This window comes from Dermatophagoides pteronyssinus, unplaced genomic scaffold (genome assembly GCF_027571235.1).
Source record: "Dermatophagoides pteronyssinus isolate colony J.1.1.1.1 unplaced genomic scaffold, Derpt_VIB-CSIC_2022.12 sq0003, whole genome shotgun sequence".
NCBI lineage: Eukaryota > Metazoa > Arthropoda > Arachnida > Sarcoptiformes > Pyroglyphidae > Dermatophagoides > Dermatophagoides pteronyssinus.
In genome coordinates, this window is record NW_027461527.1 from 2,535,001 (window position 1) to 2,561,249 (window position 26,249).

Here is a 26,249-nt window from a genome sequence, read left to right on the forward strand (position 1 = left end):
GTGCCCGAAAGCACATCCTCCCTGTCTCAGTTCGGGAATATTGACCCGATTCCCTTTCGGAAAATCGACCACGGAATCATTTTTCAATTATACCGGGCCGTTGTAACGGATTTCTCCGCTTCCTTAGGACCGACTGAACCATGTCCAACTGCTGTTCACATGGAACCCTTCTCCACGTTAGTCCTCAAGATTCTCACTTGAGTATTTGCTACTACCACCAAGATCTGCACCAATGACAGCTCCAGGCAGACTTACGTCTGACACCTTCAACGCTATCATTGCGGCCCTCCTACTCGTAATGACATCGCATTCTCATCGGTATCGTCATTGCGGTCGAGTATCGGCTCCACGCTACAGCATCGTCCATTTTCAGGGCTAGTTGCTTCGGCAGGTGAGTTGTTACACACTCCTTAGCGGATTCCGACTTCCATGGCCACCGTCCTGCTGTCTATAGCAACCAACACCTTTTATGGGGTCTGATGAGCGTATGCATTTGATGCCTTATCTCGACGTTTGGTTCATCCCACAGCGCCAGTTCTGCTTACCAAAGCTGGCCCACTAGGCACTCATACATCCAAATGGTCGGCTTCAATCAAGAAAGTCGACCATCTCACCCATTTAAAGTTTGAGAATAGGTTGAGATCGTTTCAATCCCAAGACCTCTAATCATTAGCTTTACCGGATGAGACTGAACCGAAAAGCGCCTGCTATCCTGAGGGAAACTTCGGAGGGAACCAGCTACTAGATGGTTCGATTAGTCTTTCGCCCCTATACCCAGGTCTGACGATCGATTTGCACGTCAGAATCGCTACAGACCTCCACCAGAGTTTCCTCTGGCTTCGTCTTGCCCAGGCATAGTTCACCATCTTTCGGGTACCATCGTATACGCTCCAGCTTCGCTTGATCGCCAAAAAACGAAGTAAGCGAGCTACTACTGCGACCGAAGCCTCGTAGTTTTACTTTCATTTCGCCTCTCGGGCCTATACAAGACCGAGCGACTCGCGTATATGATAGGCTCCTTGGTCCGTGTTTCAAGACGGGTCAGATGGACACCGACCTACTCGCGCCACAGTTCTGTCACGTTTAGCAAGCAACCATTAGCCAACATCGTTGAAGCGGCTTTTCGCATCCAAAGACACGTAAAGAACACCTCGAAACATCGACTAACAGCCACAGGCAAACGCAACCTGACTCCAATCGGAGAAATTTTATCGACCAGTACATTCGGCGACGGTTCCGGCTCGAGACTATAACGCCGCCAAATCAAAGACTTGACGGGCACCTTTCTCTTACCCTGTCCTACAGCCGTCCCAATCATCTGGTCGAACGTGGCTTAGCATCCTCGGCACGAAATGCACCAAAGCTTGCAGCTGAAAAACACAGGAACAACCTCCGAAAAGATCCATTTCCTGCATCGTTAGCCGCCAGCATTGATTGAATCGACCGAGGCGCATACTTCGTGGTTCCATCTGTTTGCCTCCCAGTGGTTTCACGTGCTATTTAACTCTCTCTTCAAAGTGCTTTGCAACTTTCCCTCACGGTACTTGTTTGCTATCGGTCTCGCTGTGATATTTAGTCTTGGATGGAGTTTACCACCGACTTTAAGCTGCACTCTCAAGCAACCTGACTCTAGAATGCATTGGCCTGCATGTATCAGCCGAGTGTCTCTATGGGCCTAGCACCCGCTCTGGATGTCCCTGTCAAAGGAACTTGAAACATACGGCAACACATGATGCGCCAACACATTAACGCCGCATCTCTTGAACGCCTAAACGTCAAGACTTGGCGCTGGACTAATCCCCTTTCACTCGCCGTTACTCAGGGAATCCCATTTGGTTTCTTTTCCACCGCTTAATTATATGCTTAAATTCAGCGGGTATTCTCGCTTGATCTGAGGTCGAAATTAGACGTTTTGATTTGGACAATGATTTGCGACTATACTTTGGTTATGCAAGGCACACATTCGAGGTGTTTAGCTGGAAACGCTAAATACCTCTTGTGAGTGAATGTGCTACAAAGCCTTCTTCACCACAAAAGTCAGCATATCAAATGTTTGGAAATGACCTGACGACGTATGCACGACGAAACAGATCTATCCCATTTTGTTTGGTCATAATTTGATAACGACGCTCAGACAAACGAAGCCATCGGCTATCCAATGGCTGCAATGTGCGTTCGAATGTCGAGTGATCGGAGTGTCCTGCATTTCACACCGATTAACGCAGCTAGCTGCGTTCTTCCTCGACCAGCGAGCCGAGTGATCCACCACTGGCAGTAGTTATTTTTGTTTTTTGCAATTCTTTCGAGAATCACAATTTGTTTTGTAACAATGTTTCTGGCTTGAAGTTTTTCATAAATGAAAAAGAAAATACCTTGAACCTGTGGCTCCGGCATTCGTTCGATGACGAATCCAGTATTTAAACCTAGCGGCACTTGTTGCAAAAACAACAAAGCGACACACTACATCCACATCCGTCCCGAGGACAAACAGGAACTGTAGGCTAGGCACCAACAGGCATCAAGGAGAACCGCCGATAAAGTTGACATGATTCGGTTTAACTCCTTAATTAAGAAATTCTCCCATTGTTTTCATCCATGTTGCCCAACATGAAAACCAGGATACAATTTCAGAGCTTTCATTAACCTCATCAGTGTCAACAATTGCCAGTCGATCCATTTGTGATAACGGGCAACTGTTCGTTCGAATTGATAATCGAATGTTTCTTTTAAAGCAAATAAATGCTCAAGAAAACCGATAATGATCCTTCCGCAGGTTCACCTACGGAAACCTTGTTACGACTTTTACTTCCTCTAGATGTTCAAGTTTGGTCATCTTCCCGGCCGAACATGGCCACCACGAGGATAGCTACGTTGGCCAGTCCAAAGACCTCACTAAAACATCCAATCGGTAGTAGCGACGGGCGGTGTGTACAAAGGGCAGGGACGTAATCAACACAAGCTGATGACTTGTGCTTACTGGGAATTCCTCGTTCATGGACAATAATTACAATCCCCAATCCCAATCACGAAAAAGTTTCACTCGGTTTCCCGCTCCTTTCGGAGTAGGTAGACACATGCACGCTGATTTTTTCAGTGTAGCGCGCGTGCGGCCCCGGACATCTAAGGGCATCACAGACCTGTTATTGCTCTTTTTCATACGGCTGAAACGCCGTTTGTCCCTCTAAGAAGCGTTCGGATAACCGAAGGTATCCAACACTATTTAGTAGGCTAGAGTCTCGTTCGTTATCGGAATTAACCAGACAAATCGCTCCACCAACTAAGAACGGCCATGCACCACCACCCACTGAATCAAGAAAGAGCTCTTAATCTGTCAATCCTTCCAGTGTCCGGACCGGGTGAGTTTTCCCGTGTTGAGTCAAATTAAGCCGCAGGCTCCACTCCTGGTGGTGCCCTTCCGTCAATTCCTTTAAGTTTCAGCTTTGCAACCATACTTCCCCTGGAACCGAAAAACTTTGGTTTCCCGGAAGCCGCCAGCCGAGTCATACAATAAACTCTGGCTGATTGCTGGTTGGCATCGTTTATGGTTAGAACTAGGGCGGTATCTGATCGCCTTCGAACCTCTAACTTTCGTTCTTGATTAATGAAAACGTTCTTGACAAATGCTTTCGCTTTAGTTAGTCATGCGGCGGTCCAAGAATTTCACCTCTATCGCCGCAGTACTAATGTCCCCGTCCGTCCCTCTTAATCATTACCTCGATTCCGAAGACCAACAGAACAGAACCAAGGTCCTATTCCATTATTCCATGCAACAGTATTCAGGCGATAATGCCTGCTTTGAGCACTCTAATTTTTTCAAAGTAAACGTATCGATCGCCTACGACACTCAATTAAGAACACCGTAGGACAATGCGATAATCTGCTCAGTAAGACAGTAACCACCATCAGGTGGACCGCCATACATGAGCTGAGATCCAACTACGAGCTTTTTAACCACAACAACTTTAATATACGCTATTGGAGCTGGAATTACCGCGGCTGCTGGCACCAGACTTGCCCTCCAATTGATCCTCGTTAAAGGATTTAAACTGTACTCATTCCAATTACGAGAACGCATAAGCGAAGCCCGTATTGTTATTTTTCGTCACTACCTCCTCGTTCTGAGAGTGGGTAATTTGCGCGCCTGCTGCCTTCCTTGGATGTGGTAGCCGTCTCTCAGGCTCCCTCTCCGGAATCGAACCCTGATTCCCCGTTACCCGTTACAACCATGGTAGGCATATAACCTACCATCGAAAGTTGATAAGGCAGACACTCGAAGGATATGCCGCCGGCACGAGGCCATGCGGTCAGCTGCAGTTATCCAGAGTCACCACCGTAAGGTGTTGCCACCTTTGGTCTTGGTCTAATAAATGCGCTCCACCACGAGGATGAAGCTTTTCGGCATGTATTAGCTCTAGAATTACCACAGTTATCCATGTAATTGGTCAACATCCAATGAATCATAACTGATTTAATGAGCCATTCGCGGTTTCACCTTAATACGGTATGTACTTAGACATGCATGGCTTAATCTTTGAGACAAGCATATGACTACTGGCAGGATCAACCAGGTAGCAGCAGAAGTTATAGGAAATCCGCATTCAACAATCAAGTCGAAATTTGGAAACCAAACTCTGCTTGTGTCACCAAACCGAATACACGATTTGGCAACACGGCATGCGGACTAAAACAAGCACATCACTGCCTAGGTGGGAAGTTACGTATTAGTCAAACATGCCTGAATCGTACCGAGTACGATTAAAACCCGAAATCTTACGATTAACAGGCCTTTTCTTCGATCTTCTTCAGCTTATTGCGATGAACATTTGGCTGTTCCACCGTGAATTTGCACATTTAAGCACAAAAGATGAAAACAAGCCAAATTCTGGATCCATCCAGAACGACCAGGTAACCACGAATCCATTACGAACCATCGAGCAGCTCCAAGTTGACGGGAATCAGCAACCGTTGGCATTTCAGTCCATGTCTTCATGTTATGCTTATTGCTAAGCAAAACAAGAAGGGGAGACCCAGAAATTCGTTGGCTATTTGAACTCCTAGACCATGCGAGGCTAATCATTCATGGACATCGAAACTCAAACGCCAAACTTAAGCACGAGATCGAAATCTCTCGCTCAAGCTCCGCGCTATAAAGCGCTTTCTTCATGATTTTGTGGCGAGATACCATAATTTTGCTGTTAATGCATACTATATGGTCGGGCAAGCGCTTATTTTAAAAAAATAAGCACCTTTCCAGGCCGACTTAGCTCGATTGCAGCTGTGCACTGAAGCAGCGCTGCAACGCCAACAACCTTACATAAGTCGACTATCACTATTCGTCGATTTCTCGACGATTGTCTTGCCACATAATATAGAAACTTCGACTAGTGATAAGTTGGCAAGGATAATGATCATTGCAATTGTTGCCGATCATTGGATACATTTACGCAGTTGATCGGCGAGAGAAGAAAAAAATTTAGCGAAGTGGCAAAATAATTCTATTTAATCCGCAAAAAAATGCTGCAATTTAGTTGCTAAATAAAGAAATACAACCACATTTAACTTCGAGATAATATCGTTGCCATAGACATTTGCCAAACAGACGATATCATACAATCATAAAAACATGTATGTGCAAACGAATGGCAATCCTGTGATTGGCCGTAAGGCGAAATTATCAACACATTTTAGCCAAAGGAGATAATGCGATTAAACATACCTTGTACAAGATATTTCCAATGATAATAACCTGTTTTATCATCATTGCATATCAATATGAAAATTCGATTTTGATTGAAGTGATTCGAATTATAGAATGTTATAAAATCTAAACATTTACATTGCCATGCATGACAACTAACAAAATATGAAGTTTTTTTCCAATTCAAAATAATTTTTTCAAAAATTTAAATAATTTCATTCAATTCTATTACAGAAGATTCGCATGAAACTTTTTTTTTCCATAAAAAATTCTGTAATTGACATATTTGTGTTTACACATTTCAAACAATGTCTGCATAGAGATGGTTTGTTGGTTTGAAAAAGTACAAGTTTTTGTTTCTGGAAAATAATAACTTCTTGACTGTGTATTTGTTAGTGTTTCGAAACAAACAGTGAGAGAGATAGAGAAAAAAAAATATCAAAAGCAAAAAGTTTTCACGACAAAAACTTGTATTCTATAATTTATTATAAATGTGAATGAAGGGCTTGAATAATCTTATTAATAAAAAAATTTGGTGAAGCTTTTTTTTACATGTAAATGAGTAGGACGAAATGACAGAAAAAAATGCATGTAAATGAGTAGGATGAAATGTCGGTCCCTGAAATTCCGCTGAAAAAAATGTCTGCAGAAAAAGTCAATGTGCGCAACTTTGTGCGCAACACGAAATGGCCGCGGTCACATTAGATCAGACCATACCCAAAAGAACAAAACTTCAGCCAAAGATTTGGGCGATGGGCGGCGTAGCCGCTCATCTGCCAGAATCTACGGGCTGAAGCAAGTGTGCGTGCTGCTGGCCGAAGGCCGGCAACACACACTGTAATAATAATAATAAATTTTGTTTCACTCATTAACGTTTTTTTATTTATTTATTTTGGAACTTTTGGTTGTTTGCTTGATTGTGTAGATCCAAGATTTTTATATGTTTTCTTTTTTTTTCCATACTCATGACCAAGATAGGTTTTTTGATCTTGGATTCTAGGAAGCTAATTAAAAAAAATGTAATATTTTTGTTTGTTTGTTCGTTTGTTTGTTATGATGGTTATTCCGATGAATAATATGGTGATGATAATAATAAATAGCATTGTGATTTATGTTGCTAACGATTTTTTCTCACTCATTTTATCTATCTTCTGCGTCATTGTAACTGTTTTTTTTTCATCATTTGGTTTAATTATTTATGAAATTTTTCCTAATGAGAACAATTTTTCTCCAGTGTTATCCTTTTTCCCCAATGATAATGAGAACATTTTTTTAGTTGTAAAGAATTCTGTTGAAATTATAATCTGAATTTTTGTTTAATTAATTAAATTGTATTCGACTATTTTTTCCTTTTTTTTCTGGCTAGACAGACAAAGGATTAAAATTTTAAATTGAATTTTTTGTTCATTTGGATCGTTTATATGTTGAAAACACGTTTACTATTATTCGTTTTTTTCAAATGTTTAAGTTATTGTTTTTATTTCCTGTTTCAGAATTATTCTTGAACCAATCTATCCATGGTAATTTATATATCAACAACAAACAAACAAACAAACATTTAACATTATTCTTTCGATTGATCAAGTCATAAAAAAAATGAATAATAAACATTAACTCATTTCAAACGGTCTTCAAGAATGTCATTATGGGGAAAGAATGTAGGAAAAATTTTTGGTCTTCATCTATAAATTCTTGTTGTTGTTGTTTGTTTACTTGTTTTTATTTTTTGATTAGCATCCTGTCAAAATATAATGGTGTTTTTTATTATTGAATGTTTCATTCATATTCTATTGAAAACTTTATTTTCGTTTTCTTTTTTATTTTCATTACTAAATAAATAAAGTTATTATATTTGGTCAGTTAAAAATGAAACAAAACCCAAAAAAATCATCGAAGCGTTGAATACAAGTGTTTCTTGAAGAGATGTTATAACAGCAATAACAATAACATATTGGCTATAGTAATTTTCTTTCATTGCTGTTATAACTGAACAACCAGAAAAAAAACAAAACAAAACATTATCATAAAGATGATGATGATGATGGTTGTGGTCGTAAATAAAATTAAACAATTATATCGAAATTCAAAGGATTATGTAATCATTATTTTTATTATATGTTATAGCCATAATTTACAACAAAATTGTTTTTTGTTGTTGTTGCTTTGGTTTTCTCTTCTTATCGTATCAATAATGGTTAATATCATCATGTTAAATAGTTAATTAGGTCATATTGTCGGTGTTGAATCATCAATGTCAATGATGATCAAAAAATAACATCGGTTAGTCTTTGGATTGTAGATTATTGATGACTATAGCAACATCCACTACCAAATATCAGTTTATTTATTTGAGAAAAAAAATTGATTTTAAATTAGTTAGTTTGGGTTGTCAATTATAAATGACATTCTGAATAAAAAATAACATTTCCGTACACGTATGTGATTCGTACATTACAAAAATGAAAATATAATGTTTTCTTTTTTTTTTTTTTTTTTGGTTATAAATTGTATGATGGACACCAATAAATGTTACAGGTCATCATTGAATCTGAAAAAAAATCAACCAATGATGATGATGATATAATTTACATCAATCAATAATGAATGTGATATTAAGAAATATAAAAAAAACGTTAAAACATCAAGATGAAATTCTCAAACAAAATTGAATATTAATATAAAATTCTCTATGTTTACATACTTAAAGTAATTTGAATGTTTTTTTTCTACGAAACTAAGTGAATGAAGAAAAAAAAATTAATATTCGATTCACATCGAGTTCCACATCCATGTCCATCATTTACACATTTGATTCTGAAACTCGTTTTTTTTTTTGGTGATTTCTCAACGAATGAAAATAAAAATAAAAAACTTTAAAAAAGAAAAAAAAAATTCTTGTCATTAAATAGATTATTTCAAAGTTTGTATGAAATTTTTTGTTTTGTCGCAAAAAAACAAAATCTATGAAACAGTCTAGATATGAGTTATGATTTATACCTCCAAAAAAAAAGAAGATACACAGAGAGTAAAAACTTAGGGTTTCATTTTTGTTGTTCCATGCCAAAAGGTTCAATTTTTATGGCTTCGTCAAAAAAACCATAATTTCTTCACCATAATGCATTAAACCATAAAATTCCTACACCCTAATGCATCACACCATGAAATTTTCACACCCTAATGCACCACACCATGAAATTTTCACACCCTAATGCATCACACCATGAAATTTTCACACCCTAATGCATCACACCATGAAATTTTTACACCCAAATGCAATTCACACTAAATTTTACTCAAATTTAATTTACAAAAATTTTACTCAAATTTAATTTACAAAAAATTTATAAATTAATATATTAATTTCAAAATTTTGGCATTGGCAATGGGAATTTTTAGTTTGAAAAGAGACATTAATTATTCGAAGAAACATTAAATTAATTATAGTTTTGTGTTTTTCGATGTAAAAATCATTTCAGGGAATGATTCTAGCAGCATTTTTTTCTTTCCAAACCAATTGAATCACAAAAATCGTTGATTTTTTTCGACATTATTGATTTTTTTATATCAAATAATACGAGGTTTAAAAATGTCATTATGTTGGAATTGGCATTGTTAACTTTAAGTTTTAAATTATATTATATAATATTGAAAATTATAAATATCATTGATTTTTTTTGAAATGGCTGCAACATCATCGTTCATCTATTCATAAAATAAAATAAAGTCAATAATCAATATAACTATATAGTCAAAACATACTTGTAAATTGAACAAAAGCCCATCATATTCATCTGATAAATCAATACAAGCTTTGCGTGTGGTGATCGGTGATCTACATTTCAGTTTTTTTTCAAAAAATGAACAAATTCATAAATTCATTATCATCATCATCATCATTGTTATCATCATCATTGTTTGAAAAAATTTTGAATTTTTGATTAATTCGTTGATTTTCGCTTTTTCATTCAAAGCATTTGAATGTGGATATATAAGTTTGAATTCTTCTTCTATCTGAAAAATAGATAAAAGATTATAAAAGATTAATAAGAGTCCATTAATATTATTAGAATGCTTACCAATAAACCGTCAAAGAAAAAAAACATTCGAATTCCTTTATGAGTTTTGACCCAGGGTCATCACAATTGCAGCGGATAATATTCCTTAATGTATACGTGACAGAAAATAAATTGAAAATTATTGATTTGTTGGCTAGTATTGGTATGATCGCATCCAGTTTTTTTTCTAAATTGAAAATGTATGAATATATATGAATATAAGATCTAAATTGAATGTTTACTTGATCAACAATGTTATTTCCTGAATCGTCCATTTCGATAGAGTTTTTTTGGTTTTTTTTCGGCAAATAATGATCGTTGTCCTCGTCGGAACTTCCTTCGACGATATTCAAAAAATTTGTACAATTTTCCAATCGGTTTTTGTGTTCCACCACTCTTCCACCTCTAATTCGCGACGACTTCCAATAGCAAAAATAATCTCCCTATAAAAATATAGGTCGTCAATTGAGTGAAATTTTTAGAATAAAACTTACTTCTGAATCTTGACTGATTTTACTTAGTTCTTTTGCACAGTATTGTAATTTTGTCTGTCGACTCAATTAGATGTCCAATAGCGTCCAATATATCACTGTCCACTAATGACCGTTCCAGCGGATGATGAGATATAATAGTGAATACCTGATGGAAAAAATATAAGTTGTCAGTTTGTTCATTTCATTTAATCACATATCATTCCAAATCGATGTGCCGATATTAGACTGATTTAATCATATTTGTCGATCGTTTTGTCGGTAACAAAGTTTCACCCGATATCGAATTCAATAGGAAATAGTTCAGACCATGTTCTCTAATCCTAATCTAACCTAGCCTATCCTATTGTTGAACATTGTCAAACTATACTATTACCTTTACTGATTTATTGGAAGTGCTAATTATCACCATAATGAAACTGAAAAATAAACTTGATTAGGATTTTATTAAATGAAAGTTTATTTATAATGAAATATCATTTGATAATTACAAACTTGAATAAATGCCATCGAGAAAATGATCATTTTTCGTCGATTGCATCATCGCCCGTCCAAATAATTTTCATCAATTTCGTGGCTAATTTTTAATCTTAAACAAATAAACGAAACAAAGAAAGATAATCTTTAATCAATAAAAGTGGTTGTTCCAAAAATTTGGACCAAAATCAATGATTAAAATTGAAAAAATAACTTACAAGATCGAGCAGAAAAAACGCGTTCGAAAAAACAACCGTCAACAAAAAAAAGTTCGAAATAGAATGACGAGGACAAACGATTTTGACGACCGTTGAATCGAACGTTTAACTTGCATTCTGATTGGACGAGAGAAAAGTATAGAAAATAGTTACCACTAGCCGCCACTAGCCGCGAGAGAAATTTTACGCGCTAAAACGATTCACACTATCAAAAGTGCAGACCATATTGTATTGAAAATAGTTAGCCATTTGACTATGCGCAAATGATCATTTGTCGAACTTGTTGATATGATTCATGTTAATCATATTAAAATAGTGTTGATAATTTGTTCAAAGAAATAAAACGCGCCAAACATTGTCATGAATAGAGAAAACATTAAATTTACCAAACCAAACGTACCATGATTTCGATGAGAAAACAAAAATAACCAAGAAAAATGCTTTTCAAAGATTAAACTAGGAAATGAAGAATATTTTATGTTATTAAAATGTCTTCATAATCAATCGAACAATAATATTATATTTACATTTATAAAAAAAATTGACGAAAATACAAAAAATATCCAATTTTATATGATAATTATTGAAGATTACATGTATAATTTGATAAACATAGAATGATAAACAATTACAAATTTGTTAACGGATTTTTCTGTATAAAAGCATGCGCATCATATCCTAATTGTAGGGTTTCAAAATTAAGTGGACAAATTTTTGGGTAAAGTTAACTTTAGGGTGTATTTTTTAATGTTCTCTCAATTTTGGGGTGTATTTTTTATTGTTCACTCATTTCATGTTTAAAATTTATGGTTTTTTCAACTGATTTTCTCTGTGTGTAGAAACCACAAGAAACAAAAAGTTTGATGTACTCGTCTTCATTGCAACTTCAAAAAGCAAAAAAAAAAAATCCATTAATTTTGATTTTTTTCTTTTTCCATTTTGGGTACAATTTCAATTCGGTTCTCTCTATTTCACAACTTTGAAATCTACACAATGACATTTTTCATTATGAAAAGATTTTCAGTTTGTTTTTCGCTATCTAACGGTCATTAAAACAAAAATCAAAATTGTTGACAATATATAATACACTTGGCTGAATGCAATTATTTTCTTTTCATTTATTTTGTCAATTAATAATTTTTTTACCGCTTTATTGAAAAATGTTCCAAAAATAATAAATATTGCCTTGATTTAGTAGTTTAAAGTTTATTTGAGTAAATGGGTGTTTATGTGGGCGCGTGTGAGTGTATCGATCGATCGATTGATTGATTGATTGATTGATCGGAAAAAAACTGTTAGCTACCGTCAAACAAACAAACAGAATACACCTAAATTCAATAGAGAATTTCATCATCAATCTGGCTTGTCGAATCGATACTAAAGAAAAAAAAAGATTAATAATACTAATGTTTGAAACAAAATTCTCATGATATTGTGGTTCAATAATGATATTATTCTATTTTTGAAAGATTGATTTTTCGATTTTTTTTACTTCTCATTGATTCTATGTTTGATATTCAATTTATGTTTGAAAAAAGAATATCGACAGATATCGATTGTTGTTCTAAAGGTTCATTTATAGATGATAAGAGGATGAGAATGTTGTTGTTATCGATTGCTGATTATTATCCATCCATCCATCCATCCACCAGTCATTCATTCGTTTATTCATTGTCTATTGGATTTGCTACTTGAATTGAAACTTTTTCTGATAATGAGAGAAAAATAAAGAAAAAGAGAGCTATGGATTGGATCCTATAGTGATTATGACGTTTTTAGTGTTTGAAAAATAAATTGCTTAGAAACACGCACCATCGACCAAACAATTTATGAATGTTTGTTTGTTTTGGTTTTTTTCTCTATTTTTTTTTGTATATTGGTTGAATAATCAAGAATCGAATGGGCGTATATTTGATTGTTTATATTAGCATTCAATTTTTCTTTGGATATAATCTTCACTTTTTTTGTGATAGATTCAAAAGGATCAATTTGTTACATAAAAGTTTTTTCTTTATCCATAAATTGTCAAAGAATGAAACATAAAAAAAAGTTTTTTTTCCATTTTATAAGCCATTTATTATTTTTCAGTCATTATCATCAATATATATAGAATATAAAAAGATTATAAATTTACAACAAAATATATAAAATCAATGTAAATTAGTAAAATAATTTTTCTGAAAATAATCGTAAAAATGTATTGCCATTGATAATTGAGCTAGCCATAATCACTATTGGTATCGATATTTGTTTTGATAGAAAACGTAATGCCGATATTTCAGCATATGTAACACCACCGGTAAATAAAATCATTTGTATTCGTTTTGATTTTGTTTGCCAATCACGACCAACATGTTGATTAGGTAATAAATTTGGTTGTAATTTACAATGATTTTGTTTACACCAATCTTCTATTTGTGATAGATTATTTGTATCGAAAAAATTTTGCATCAATTTACAAACATATGGACAATATGAACCACCATATACATAGCCACAATCGGTTGGCATACGTGGATTGTATTGTTCAGTTTCGAGTAATGGTATAAGATTGGATTTTTTTACAATTTGACGAAATTTTTTAATCGTTTCCGATGTTGATGAACTGGCCGATGGTAATGATGTAGCAGCCAATTTTTGTGCCGTGCTCGATGCAATCAAATTGAATTGATTCGTACTTTCATAAAGTATTCCAATCTTTTTTAGATAATAAAATGTTGTTATATGATGGTGGCCATAGCTTTGTGTATATAATCGAATCAAATTATTCAATTCTTTGTTAGATATACCGGAATAACAAATCGAATACAAACATATAAGACGAAGCATTTGTGTTTCCGGTAATAGTTTAATAATACCATCTTCAATAAAATTCATTGCTGTTCGTGATTCAATTCCTTCAATCATGCTCTGTTCGATTCGTAATTGATCAGAGAATTTCGTCATTTTTTTGGTTTCCATAATTGCTTCACAAATTGTTAAATCTTTAAGCAAAATAATAAAAGTAATTCATCAACATCAATAAAATAATTTTCAACAAAACTTACGAGAAAATAGTAGCTTATGTTCTGATTGTAAATTACTAATTTCTTTTCTAAGAAAATTTTTCATCTCACTTAAATTGATTGTTTGACGTTCATAAGATTTTTGTCGTAATTTTTGTCCTTTTTCTTTCAATGTAGAACATACAGATGAGAAAAATTTATCCTGTACATCGGCAAAGATTTGATCATTTTTTAACAAATTGTGTTTGATTAAATTATCCTGTTGTTGATTACAACCATCTGGATTGAATGAAATTTTTCCACAATTAATTTCAAATGTTTCATCAATGATACCGGAATAATTTAGTTGAGATAACAATAATGCAACATAATCTTCTTCACGATCAAAAACGAATAAATCGATAAAACAATCTCTTGGTGAATCTTCGATTATACCAGAAAAGGCATTCAACTTTTGTAGACTATTACAAATGAATTCGGAGGCACGACCTTTTGTTATAACTAAATTCATTGGCCCGAATAGTCTTTGAAAATGGTGCATGGCCTGAACAACATTGTTCAAGAATTGGTAATCCCCCAACTAAAAAAAAACAAGTAATTTTTTCAAATAAGAAGAAAAATTCAAAAATGAAATCAAAATACCAATAGATAATCATGATAAAGATTTTTTTGTTCCAATGAATATAGATCATCATCGAATGGTATGAATCCAAGAGGATATTCCCAAATATTAAAACAACTATAAAGACCTTCTTTTTCCAAATATTTTTCACAATCAAAAGTTCTTTTTGGCACAAAAATGATCCAATATTGTATGTCTTGAATTTCTTTGCTCAGAAAAATGTTAAACCAATTACAAACTTGTTTAACATCATTAAGGTTCGATTGTATGATAAAACATAATCTTAATATTAAAAATGAAAAGAATCAACATGAATTAATCAATCGTAATTGTGATAAAAAATACTTTTTATTTGTTGCCGTCGGTATGTTATCGATTTTGTATATTTTTTCAACGCCAACTTCCTTTAAATCAATCGTTTACAAAAAAACAAAACAGATTAATTGTTTGTCGAATTGATCAACAATGTTCAATATAACTGACCTTCATCAATGAATAGCTACAAATAAGATCAATAAGGGATACGAGATTGCTTCCCAATACAATGTCTTTCGAGCCATCAATCTATACCGAAAGTGAATAATTAAATCAAATCGAATGAATGAATTTTGATTGATAAACAACACATGATGATATTTGGTCGGTACCTTTTTGAGCAACGATAACAACATGTTTAATGAGAAATTTTTGATTGTACTCGAAATAGAATGACTCTTGTTATCACGATCCATAATCGATTGACAAGTACGACGATGATTGAGATATTGACAAGTTTTTTTCTTGATGAAATAAAGAAGAAAAAATGAATTCGATTTATATACAAAATTTAGGCCATTTAGCCGAAAATATATGAACACACAAATGAAAACCTGATCATTTGGGTTAAAATAGCATTCGAGTTTTTTTTTGGACAACAACTTGTTGAATTCATCGAATTTAATCCGTTAATTACCATCAAATGACACTTGTTATTGCAGTGAGGATTGAAAATATTTCCTTATAGTTGTCATCAAAAGAAGTGGAACCTTGAAAACATAAACATAAATAATCATTCGAAAATGGTGAGTTTTTTTGTTTGGAAAATTATTTCATTTTTAAATCTGTAACATTCTAATAATTATCTTAAAAATGATCTGTTCAGTTAAAATCTCGAAGCCAAGAAGAATTAACTTCGAGTAAATCATCCAATACTTTTGAATTTACCACTAATTTGAGCTCTATAAGTGTCCGAAATGGTCGTAATGGTGATGATGATGATTATCCACAGCAGCCATCATCGACGACAACAATAAGCGCAAGTCCTCCTCAAAGTCCAAAACCACATCCAAATTATCAACAACATGAAATATTGCAATTAAATGAGGATTCTCATACATGGAAATTGAAAGCATCAAAACGACAACAAAACATACATCAAAGTAATAAGAGTTTACAATTTTGTTTCGGTAAATTGCAATCCTATCTAAAAACCGAAAATGCTTTTGAATTTCGTTTCAAAATTATTGTTGCATTTTTATTCTTGCTCATATGTTGTGTGGTGATGATAACACGATATTTTCATTATAATCTTCAGATTAGTCGTGCCTTACATGATCAAATATTGATGTTTAAATCAAGCAAAACAATAACATTTCTAAATGATCGTGGCGAGAATCTGGTCAATCTTCATTTTGGCCTTCATATACCAAACGATATCAATCCAATTAATTGTCGCTCGATTAGTCAAGAGGATAAAATATGTTTTGATTGGAAATATCGAGCACATTTATCAGTGAAAGTTTCAAGGAAAAAATTTACCAACAGTTTCGGACACAATGAAACTATTACCTGTTATGATCATCTATGGCGTGCCTATCAGAAATATTCTGCAATCAAAGACTGTTTCGATATGAACAATGGACATTGGTTTGGTATGGGTGATATTTATGATCTTCAGATACCATTGAATAAAATGTCGGTTGAAGAACAACCATTTATAACTAGTCATAATCATACGACAATATTGTCCGGTTCGATCATAGATCGAACATGGTTTTCAAGCCGAGGTGTAATGATAACCGTACCATTAGACGTACCATTATTTGTTTCGGTCAATTCATCTGTAGATCCAAATCGTTTATGTTTAATATCGAAGAAAAGTTCTCCGTATTACATGAACAATCAGAATAGCTATTTTGCCCATCTTCATTATTCAATTTGCTTGGCTAAAAGTGTTACGACATTGCAGAATTATTTATTCGAATATAATACTCATCAACAACAAACGACAACAGAAGACGAAAAAATGATACAACCTGTCACAACAATCAACCAGGATCAGGAAGTTGAAAATTTTTTTGTTGATCGTATAATTTGGTCAACAAATGTGAATGTATTGCCTAATTTTACACAACAAAATGTGCAATCGTATGTTGATCAGATTACTAACTATGGTTTTGGTGGTATCATATTGTTGGATTCACGATGGGAAAATTCAATCGGTGAATTACGAATGAACGAAAATGTATTCAGCACACCGAAAGCATTGATCAATATTCTTCATAACAAAGGATTTAAAATCATGTTGACCATATCACCAAATGTTGATTTGAGATCCGAACTGGTTGAAAATGCCGATAAATATATAATGTTAGATTCATATCTCCAAACACCATTGATGACAAGATGTTCAACTAATCTACAGAAATTTTGCGCTTTAATCAACTTTACTGATGTCGAGAATCGTGAACAATTTCGTAACAAATTGAATCAACAATTGCTTAATCATTCGATTGGTCTATCGGTTGATGGCCTTTACTTTCAAAGCATTCAATCATCATTGTTACCTCGATATATGAATTATGATCAAAATATCAATCCTGATCAATTCGTTGAACATTTAAACAAAGTGATTAAATCATTGCACACATCGGTTGGAATTTCAACATCAGTTGATTCAAAAAATTTTACCGGTTACGCTCAACTTTATCCACGTGATTCTTCATGGAAAGGTTTACAAAGCATTATTCCTTCAGTTTTATCATTAGGATTAACTGGTTATCCGTTGGTCAATACTGGTGTTGTTGGCGGAAAAGATCTATTCACCAAGATTAAAAATGATACTGGTTATATTGACAAAGAACTATATCTTCGTTGGTTACAATTGGTTATATTTACACCAGTCGTTGAGTTTGCTGAACCACCCGGTGGAAATGATTTAGATGTGATTAAAATAGCAAAACGTTTGCTTAAATTGCGAAGCGAACATTTTATACCAAAAATGAAATCTGCATTGATCGAATATCAACGTAAAGGTTCACCCATTGTTCGACCAATGTGGTGGAGTGAAAAAACCGAAAATGAAGCATTAACTATCAATGATCAATTTATGATCGGTAATGATATCGTTGTTGCACCAATCATTGAAGAAGGTAAAACCGAGCGAGACATTTATCTACCACATGGTTGGTGGAAAGATGAAATACTTGCACAGGTAATACGTGGCGGAAAATGGATGCGTAAATATCAGGTACCATTGGACAAGGTGGCATTTTTTATTCGCAATGAACCCAGTCAAACATCACCAATTCAAAAATGAAAAGAAAAAAACCAAATATAATCAAAGACCAAATTATCTCCACATGATTTTTATATTCGACTGAGATATGTTTTACATAAAAATTGCAATAATCATTTTTTATAAAAATTGTTTATTTATCATTTTTTAAAGAGCTTTTATTATTTATAAATAAAATCTAAATTTGAAAAAATTTATTGAAAATATTCGTGATCGGAAATTTGTTTCAATATTATATCGGATAAATCAGAAAGAAATTTTTCCATTGAAACATACTGTTTACTATCAATGAATTTTGTTTGCATATAATAATCATAATTCATAGCATAAGCTAAAAATGGTAATTTTCGTAATGAACGTCCGGATAGATTTGATGAACAAATGCGAGAAATTTCTTTTAATTTTTTATTTTGATCAAAATCATCGGTAGAATTTGTAGTGTTTGTAGAATTCGAATGATGCCATGGTAGAAATTCTATATGATGAGGATCGAAACGTATCACCTGAGAATCAATCAATTCACGCATACTGGAACGTAATATTTCATATACCATATTTGTTGATGGTAGACCAATATATTGTATTATATCAGCTCGATCAACAAATGCATTATCCATTGATTTTGAAACGTTCGATGTGGCCAAAATGATAATATTCGGATATTGTTTAATTGAATCTAATTGTGTAAGTATGGCGTTCACAACACGAATAGCATCAGTAGGATCAGCACTATTGATTCGTTGACGATCATAAGCCAAACTTTCAACTTCATCTATCAGAACGAAAATCATATTTGTAGGATCTTCAGCAAATTCTCGAATACTGTCGAATAGTTTTAAAACTAATTTTCCACTTTCAGAAAACCATTTGGAAAACAATGAATGTGAATTGATTTCGATCAATTGGAAATCCTCATAATCGTCGGCCATCATTGTCGAAATTTTCTGACACAATGCTTTACATAATGTTGTTTTGCCAGTTCCAGGTGGTCCATGTAAAAGTAATACTTTATTTATATTTATAAATGATTTATCAATTCGTGATTTACATAATCGTATTGCTGCATGGAGATAATTGAGTAATTTTATTTTCAAATTTGATTCAAACATCAGGCTATCCCATAAACCAACAAAATGTTGTGATGGTAGAAATGTATGAAATGAACAAGGTAAATTTTCTTCCAGACAATTTTGCATAGTATCATCATAAAGTTTACTAATATAGATGCCGATTTGTTCATTGAAATTATCAAATTTTTTGATCAAATCTTCTACATTGTTATTGAGATTGGCATCATTGAAATTGGCAATATTGATGGTCATATTCATTTGTATTGAATCATCAATTGGACATGATGATTTATAATTACCATTTTCGATAGTTTTTTTCAACCATTCAATTACGTTTGGATTTACTTTTAAATTTTCTTCAAGTTTATTTCTGAGATTCTTTGATTCTTTTTTCGTATAAGTAGAATTAAGTAAAATTTCCAAATGAAATGGTTTATAAGTCATTGTTATTGGCAGAAATTATGATGAATTCAAAATTGAATTATTTATGTTCAACGGTTTTTTTTTCAACAACACGTGACTGTGTGTTTCAAACCATGTTGGTAAAAATAGTGTAATTTGATCGATATATCGAATGGTCAAGAATTTTTGATTCAAATTAATATTCTATTTTAATTAATTAATAAGTTAACAACCGCGTTGCATAAAAACAAAAACTTCAATTTTTATTTATTACAAACAAACAAAAAAAATCGCATTATTTACAATTAGATTAAAAAAAAATTATTTGCACATTTTTTTCCAGAAATACTAGTCACAGTTGTCCATAATGAATTAATAATGATGATGATGATGATGGTGATGATTTTCTAGATTGTATAGAATATACAAAGGGACTAGTAAACAAATGATAATAATGATGATAATTAAATATCTCCAATGAATACCAAAATCTGATCCATCAGAGTAGGTAGATGCTTTTGATTCGTTCGATACTGATGCTGTCGTACCTGCAGCTACATCATCAACATTATCAGTAGCAATAATATTCTCTTCAATTTTACTTTGATTAAATTTTCGTATCTCTTCTAGATCTGTGCTCAAGTTATTTAGGAATTGTTTATAATTTTCATTATTATTATCACGGGTAAGATAATTGGAAATGCCAATATTGATCACTTGAGTTTTTGTTGATAACGTTGTCGATGGTTCTTGTTTAACATCGATTAAATCGTCGACAAAATGTGTTCGTTGATCATCATATTGTTGATCATTTATTGGAACATTTGTATCGATTAGAAAGCTATGTTTGATGACAGGTATTCGTATTACTTTTAAAATATGGAAATCTTGATCCGACATAATATGATTGGCAAGACGTAATTGTGAAATTGAACAATTAAAACGTAAAGCGATTCCTTGTAACGTTTCATTTGGCTGTATGGTATGTTCGATTATATCATAACGATTTGGATCCAAATATGGTGGTGAATTTGAACCATTTCTGGAATGTCGTGATCGTGATTCTTTTGTGCTTCTATTCTTAAATTCGAATGATTCATAATTTGTTGCATTTGTTTTATCATTATCATCTTCATTAATAAGTCTATGATACATTGGATGATATATTATCGTAGATATGAACATTAAATTCTAATAATAATAAAAAATTCAGCAAAAAAAATTAAGTGAATATTGCATCTTATGGCAAAATAAATGATTTTGAATTAGGTGCGAGCATAAATGAGTGTTTTGTTTATAATAATCGACCGTTTATAGCTGCTTTTCGGATGTGAGGCAATCATAAATAAATAATTATTTGTTTCCAAAAAAAAAGACAAAACAAAAAATCGAAACAAAAGTTTAGCACACAAGTTGTTTTCGATTACAATTGCGATGTGGCAAAGTTTTTTTTTTTTTTGTAAATATTCATGATAAAAAAGAATTTTTCTGGGAAAGTTTTCCAACTTGAAATTTATTTTTTCGCTGAATATTTTTCCAATTTTATTTCATAATCGCGATGTTTAGATTTTAAAAAATATTCTAATTTCCAATGAAATAAATGATAATTTCTGCATTAAATAATTATTAGTAATTATGGAATATCATTCTTTTCATTTAAAATGTCAAAAAAAAATATATAAGTTTATGTGACGGCAACAAGTTCTACATCAAAATTTAATGTAGCATTTGCCGGTATTGGTCCCATTTGTCGTTTACCATATCCCATATTTGGTGGTATCATTATTGAACGTTTTCCACCAACTTTCATACCTTCAACACCAATTTCTAAACCTTTTACCACTTCACCTTGACCTAAACGAAATGAAAATGGTTTTCCACCACCCGAACGATCAAATTCTTGATTGTTTTCGGGTAATTTTCCAACATATTTTATATGTACCTGAATAATTGGAAATAAAATTTTTGATTACTATTTTTATTTTTCATAATAATAAATCTACACACAAATCACATACATATTTTCCTTTTTTAACAACAGGACCATGACCTTCATGTAAATCGGTTATTTTTACTCCACCCGATAATGGTTTCCAATCGGTCTATCAAAATTAAACCGGAACAAGAGAAAAATAAAATTAATATATCAAATCAATCAAATCAGAAATTGGATAATTTATTGTCAGTTTAAGGAAATAGTTTCAGTTCATTTAAAGGAGACAAAAAAAAAAAAAATGATAAATTCAGAGGAATTTCAAATTAATGTTAAAGATCATGTTGATTGATTTTGAATGAGAAAAAAAAATACTATCCAAACAAACACATAAAAATGCTCAAACTGTGAACAAAATCTAATTCATAGAGGCACGGCCTTTGTTCTTGTTTATCTGATTAAAGTTGCCGAATCTGTTGCTTGCCTTTTGACCACCCGGTGTCCATGGTCCTTTCTTTTGATTCTGGAATTTGTTGCCGCCACCGCCTTGTTTTTGGTTGTGAAAATTCTGAAATTTTTGTCCAGAATTTTGTTGTTGACCACCTTTTTGTTGCTGTTGTTGGCCACCTTGTTTCTGATAATTGGGTGTACCGAACTTTGGTTTTTGATTGTTCTGTTGTTGTTGATTCGATTTTTGTTGCTGTTGTTTCTGTTGATTTGGACCTTTAGCGTTCATTTGCGACATTTTCATTTGACCATTGGCTTTGGCAGGTTCAATTTTATTTCCGGCAGATTTTACTGTAAAAAATTTAGGAATTAGAAAGAAAAATGAAAACATGAAGAACGGATCTAACCTGGAGATTTAGCAACATCTTCATCTTCTTCGTCATCGTCTTCATCGTCTTCATCGTCTTCCTCATCATCGTCCTCTTCATCGTCATCGTCATCATCGTCAAACATATCAGCATCAATTTTTCCTAAAGCATCATCATCATCATCATCTTCTTCGTCAGCTTCGGCTTCATCAATACCATTAGTATTAGTCTTGGTTTTTTTCACTGCAGAATTATTTCCAAGCAATTTTCGTTTACCCATTTCGACTACTTCTTCTTCTTCATCTTCATCTTCTTCGTCATCAAATTCATCATCGTCATCAAAATCCATAATATAACCAGTCAAATGGACAGTTCCTTCACCATTCAAAAAGAATGTCACTTCTTCTCCTTCAGTGAAAATTAAATCCAATTCGGTTTGAATTATTTTCTGTGAATCTAAAGTACAAAGCAAATATTTCGTTTTATTCTGTTCCATCATAACTTGAACACGTTGTTCGGTTTCTGGTTTTTTCAAATCAATCTCTAATGCAGCTTTAGAGATATGATAACTCATTTCAACCGTTTGTGAATAACGGCGACCAGGAAGAATAGTAACACCTTTTATCAAATGAAAATGAATAAAAATTATTAAAATTAATTATAATCATTATCATTATTAAATGAAATAACAAACCCCAAAACATTTTTGATGTTTAAATTAATGGTTTAACAAAAAAAAAGTAAAGAATAAAATTAAAAAGATGAAAATCGAAAACTAAAAAACGTTAAGTTTGAAATTTTTTCACTGTATTGTGATCACTAAAAGAAACAAGCATGGAATAAATGCCGATCGAAAATGATATCGAAATGACAACGTGCTTTGAGTTTCGAGCACTTTATACCGTTCAAGACAGTCAATGCAAAAAGCAATGGCGCGGCATGTGCGCATTGAAACTTGTCAGTTTTTTTTTCAAGTTTTTGTTGCCGACTATTTTGCCATCTATTGACAACTGTGGAAATTTGTATTTCAAAAAATTTCATTTTTTTAATCATTTTTTCTTCGAGAGGGAAAGTTGAATCGCAAAATATTTTGTTAGATAATTTCAATATTATTATTATCATTAGTTTCATTATTCTTATCATTTTTCGTTGTTGAAACTGAACTATTTCGTTTAGCCAATGCATTTTGATGTATAATATGTAATACACTTCGTGAAAAAGCAATGATTGAGAATCCAAACCAAAGACTTATAGTTGATGCATAAAAACAGATAAATTCGACTAATTCCATTCGTGGTTGATGTTTATAATGTGTATTTGCAGTTGATGAAAAATAAACATCAAATTCATAACGATTTTGCATTGGTTTTCGTTCAAAATCATCCATCATTGACATTGTATAGAATTCACTATGACATTCTTGTCGTTTGCTACACGTTGTTAAACATTCATTTGACATAATTTTATCTAAAGTTTTATTCTCTTTGAATTTTGATGGAGCGAAATACATATTAAGATCAAAGCTATTATCTGTTGGAACATCACCATGTTGGCCATTAAAATTACGAATGAAAAAATTTGACTAAAAAATAAATTAAAAATAATATGAATCATTTTGAATTGAAATATTATTTTTCAAACTTACTTTACAACGATTCATACAATGCATTAATGATTTGTAGCCAATTTCTTCATATCGACGACAATCTGTTTTAAATGGTGGTTCCAATAAATCGTTTATTGTTTTAAAATAATTAAACAATTGAAATGATGATCGTGTATTATTGACTCGGAAAACATTTGTTTGTCCACCAATAAAACCAAGAAATGGTATTGAACGTGAATGCATCAAAATCATTGGTGATTCAATGTATTTGTTAAATAAACTGATTTGATATAATGGAAATCCATTATCGCGAATTGTCATATCATGATCAATATAAAAATAATCATCAGATTGATTGTTTAATTGTAATCCAATGGAAAAACATTTTTTCACATCAGTCAATGATTCATGAATCGGTGAAATGAATGTACAATTAATATAATCATCAGTTTCATTATTTTCGATTGCGATCGGTTTGATTATTCGACATTTGTTGAATACTTTTTCACTTGAATAAGTTGCATTATTCAATAATTCATAAAGTGTAAGATTTTGGAATAGTTTTTTATAAGCCGAATATTTATTTACTTTATTTTCAGCAAAATGTTTTAATTGATTTGAATAATTTTCTTCAATATATTCGTCATTAGCCACTTTGAATAAATCCATACAAATAGTTATAGCAGGAATTTCTACTTTAGTTTCACGTTCAAACATAACATTAACATTTGTATCGTAGGCAAAATATATTCGGCTAACATCGATTAATTGCCAGGCACATCCTAAAACGGCAATAAATGATCCAATTGCATATATAATATCTAATGAATTTAAACGTTTTAGATAGATTAATTGTTGATGACCACAACACGAAAAAATATGGGGAAAAAATTTAAATTTCTTTGATTGATCATTTTTATCATGAATATTGATATCATCAGTTGATATTGCAATCATTGATGATGGAGATTCTGGATTGTCTGTAGATGTTAATGATGATGCTGTTGTAGATTGTGGTGAAGCCATATTTTTTTCAACAAATCGTCAATAAATTCAGTCGAACGATGTGAATGATGTATAGAATGAAGAATGATTAAAACGATGAAAGGCAGTAACTTTTTTTTGATTAAAAATTTTAACTTTTTTTTAATTAGGCTGCTTTCTTTTAATTGGAAAGGCGAAATGATGCGATAATAATCATCACGGGACAATAAAAAAATTTATATTACTTTTCTATATATTCTGTGTCTAAGATTGATTGATTGATGACATATAGTCTCCATATTGATATTTGTTTTTTTTTCATTCGGTAAATCAAAGTTTTCAAGTACATTTAATCAATTGTCAAATTATTTTCAATGAATTCATCATCATTATACGGTGTGGATAATGAACAAGGAGTGAATTCTTTATGGATTTGTATTGCATCTGAAAAAAAGCGAATAGTAATTATTTTCAAGGTTTTGTTTGCATTCAAGAAACACAACAACAACAAAAAGATATCAGTTAATATCATTCAGTTTTTTTTTGCTTGTTTTGATTGATTAAAATCAACTCTTTTTTTTAAACAATTCAATTATATGTGCTCAAAAGTTTTTCTTTAAAATTATTTAAAAACAAGAAAATTTTGGAAATTAATTATTTTTAATCAATTTTTTTTAAAACCCTGATTCTAAAGTAAATTGTTTGAAAAAAAATGTGAATAATGTTTCTCATTATTTGCCATCAATTTTTGGCACGAATCAAACAATTCTGATATATCAAATTAGGGTTGCCAGATACGGGGAGGACGGGAGGACATGTCCTCCTTTCAGAAATTTTGTCCTCCTGTCCTCCTTGAGCATGAAAATGTCCTCCTTTCAAATAATTTTTAAAAAAATTTTGAAAATTATTTAATTATAATAGACCTTCATGTAATAACTTTTTGAAGCTGTCGTGTATAAAATTGGTAAATGCTATTGGTGTACTAAACAAGCTGAATAATGAGTATAAATCTTTTCATAAGGCCGCGGTCCCAATAGAACAGAATAACAGACAGACAAAACAAAAAATGCACTGTGGATATTAACATGAAAAATATCTTCACGAAACAAATCCAAATTTCATATTTAACATTTCAACATTCAAATTCATAATAAATCAAAAATTGTTGTTTTCATTTCCATTCGATATTCTGTAATTAATTATTGTCATTTTTGTTAATTGCTAATCTTTTAAAAATCACGTGTTATTTGATCGGTTCAAATTGGCGCCAAAATAACCATTGGAAATTCTAACGTGTTGAACAAAAATTTATTTTCC

General features: G+C 32.4%; 6 protein-coding genes, 1 long non-coding RNA gene and 3 other non-coding genes across 14 annotated transcripts in view; 1 reads left to right on the plus strand and 9 right to left on the minus strand.

Annotated features, from left to right (window-relative positions):
- The window catches only part of LOC142644846 (large subunit ribosomal RNA), a 3,731-nt gene extending 1,831 nt beyond the window's left edge, over positions 1-1,900 (minus strand). Inside the window, exon 1 of the ribosomal RNA XR_012846019.1 lies at positions 1-1,900. This exon is cut by the window's left edge and continues 1,831 nt beyond it. This is a non-coding gene — a ribosomal RNA (large subunit ribosomal RNA).
- A 224-nt stretch (positions 1,901-2,124) lies between these two features.
- LOC142644845 (5.8S ribosomal RNA) lies at positions 2,125-2,277 on the minus strand. Its single transcript, XR_012846018.1, has one exon. It is a non-coding gene; the product is annotated as a 5.8S ribosomal RNA (ribosomal RNA).
- A 479-nt stretch (positions 2,278-2,756) lies between these two features.
- Positions 2,757-4,571, minus strand: LOC142644848 (small subunit ribosomal RNA). Its single transcript, XR_012846021.1, has one exon. It is a non-coding gene; the product is annotated as a small subunit ribosomal RNA (ribosomal RNA).
- Positions 4,572-9,277: 4,706 nt separating this feature from the next.
- Positions 9,278-11,191, minus strand: LOC142644835 (uncharacterized). 5 transcript variants are annotated; one of them, XR_012846007.1, is made up of 8 exons: positions 10,940-11,191; positions 10,736-10,833; positions 10,621-10,675; positions 10,248-10,392; positions 9,996-10,196; positions 9,775-9,940; positions 9,458-9,709; positions 9,278-9,400 (listed from the first exon to the last, which is right to left on the minus strand). It is a non-coding gene; the product is annotated as an uncharacterized LOC142644835 (long non-coding RNA). The 5 variants fall into 5 exon arrangements; XR_012846005.1 differs by having other exon boundaries at positions 10,621-10,663; positions 10,940-11,190; XR_012846004.1 differs by having other exon boundaries at positions 10,248-10,675; positions 10,940-11,188.
- A 1,812-nt stretch (positions 11,192-13,003) lies between these two features.
- LOC113793684 (vacuolar protein sorting-associated protein 33B-like) lies at positions 13,004-15,419 on the minus strand. The gene is made up of 6 exons (XM_027343746.2): positions 15,214-15,419; positions 15,050-15,130; positions 14,912-14,970; positions 14,587-14,848; positions 13,987-14,524; positions 13,004-13,923 (listed from the first exon to the last, which is right to left on the minus strand). Exons 1-6 carry the CDS (start codon positions 15,295-15,297, stop codon positions 13,100-13,102), a joined length of 1,848 nt encoding a protein of 615 aa, XP_027199547.1. The 5' UTR covers positions 15,298-15,419; the 3' UTR covers positions 13,004-13,099.
- A 53-nt stretch (positions 15,420-15,472) lies between these two features.
- Positions 15,473-18,326, plus strand: LOC113793683 (myogenesis-regulating glycosidase-like). Its single transcript, XM_027343745.2, has 2 exons — positions 15,473-15,627; positions 15,708-18,326. The coding sequence occupies exons 1-2, from the start codon at positions 15,625-15,627 to the stop codon at positions 18,141-18,143; spliced, it is 2,439 nt and encodes an 812-aa protein (XP_027199546.2). The 5' UTR covers positions 15,473-15,624; the 3' UTR covers positions 18,144-18,326.
- Positions 18,302-19,756, minus strand: pch2 (pachytene checkpoint 2 protein). Its single transcript, XM_075825222.1, has one exon. It carries the CDS (start codon positions 19,634-19,636, stop codon positions 18,317-18,319), a length of 1,320 nt encoding a protein of 439 aa, XP_075681337.1. The 5' UTR covers positions 19,637-19,756; the 3' UTR covers positions 18,302-18,316.
- An 80-nt stretch (positions 19,757-19,836) lies between these two features.
- Positions 19,837-21,008, minus strand: LOC113793686 (lysM and putative peptidoglycan-binding domain-containing protein 3). The gene has a single exon (XM_075825224.1). It carries the CDS (start codon positions 20,777-20,779, stop codon positions 19,967-19,969), a length of 813 nt encoding a protein of 270 aa, XP_075681339.1. The 5' UTR covers positions 20,780-21,008; the 3' UTR covers positions 19,837-19,966.
- Positions 21,009-21,217: 209 nt separating this feature from the next.
- Positions 21,218-23,192, minus strand: LOC142646399 (46 kDa FK506-binding nuclear protein-like). The gene is made up of 5 exons (XM_075825223.1): positions 23,037-23,192; positions 22,382-22,960; positions 22,012-22,325; positions 21,613-21,696; positions 21,218-21,536 (listed from the first exon to the last, which is right to left on the minus strand). Exons 1-5 carry the CDS (start codon positions 23,044-23,046, stop codon positions 21,279-21,281), a joined length of 1,245 nt encoding a protein of 414 aa, XP_075681338.1. The 5' UTR covers positions 23,047-23,192; the 3' UTR covers positions 21,218-21,278.
- Positions 23,193-23,349: 157 nt separating this feature from the next.
- Positions 23,350-25,487, minus strand: LOC113793653 (uncharacterized). Its single transcript, XM_027343712.2, has 2 exons — positions 23,988-25,487; positions 23,350-23,924 (listed from the first exon to the last, which is right to left on the minus strand). Exons 1-2 carry the CDS (start codon positions 24,972-24,974, stop codon positions 23,436-23,438), a joined length of 1,476 nt encoding a protein of 491 aa, XP_027199513.2. The 5' UTR covers positions 24,975-25,487; the 3' UTR covers positions 23,350-23,435.
- Positions 25,488-26,249: the final 762 nt, after the last annotated feature.

What these genes read in the sequence shown, in the direction of transcription:
- LOC113793684 (XM_027343746.2), bottom strand. Translation starts at nt 15,297, where the DNA reads ATGGATCGTGATAACAAGAGTCATTCTATTTCGAGTACAATCAAAAAT. An exon ending in CCGACGGCAACAAATAAAAA is followed by an intron (nt 14,849 to 14,911) that starts GTATTTTTTATC and finishes TTTAATATTAAG; the next exon opens with ATTATGTTTTATCATACAAT. An exon ending in TTTATCATGATTATCTATTG is followed by an intron (nt 14,525 to 14,586) that starts GTATTTTGATTT and finishes GTTTTTTTTTAG; the next exon opens with TTGGGGGATTACCAATTCTT.
- pch2 (XM_075825222.1), bottom strand. Translation starts at nt 19,636, where the DNA reads ATGACTTATAAACCATTTCATTTGGAAATTTTACTTAATTCTACTTAT.
- LOC113793686 (XM_075825224.1), bottom strand. Translation starts at nt 20,779, where the DNA reads ATGTTCATATCTACGATAATATATCATCCAATGTATCATAGACTTATT.
- LOC142646399 (XM_075825223.1), bottom strand. An exon ending in AGATGTTGCTAAATCTCCAG is followed by an intron (nt 22,326 to 22,381) that starts GTTAGATCCGTT and finishes AATTTTTTACAG; the next exon opens with TAAAATCTGCCGGAAATAAA. An exon ending in GGACACCGGGTGGTCAAAAG is followed by an intron (nt 21,697 to 22,011) that starts GCAAGCAACAGA and finishes TAATTTTGATAG; the next exon opens with ACCGATTGGAAACCATTATC.
- LOC113793653 (XM_027343712.2), bottom strand. Translation starts at nt 24,974, where the DNA reads ATGGCTTCACCACAATCTACAACAGCATCATCATTAACATCTACAGAC. An exon ending in ATTGTATGAATCGTTGTAAA is followed by an intron (nt 23,925 to 23,987) that starts GTAAGTTTGAAA and finishes TTTATTTTTTAG; the next exon opens with TCAAATTTTTTCATTCGTAA.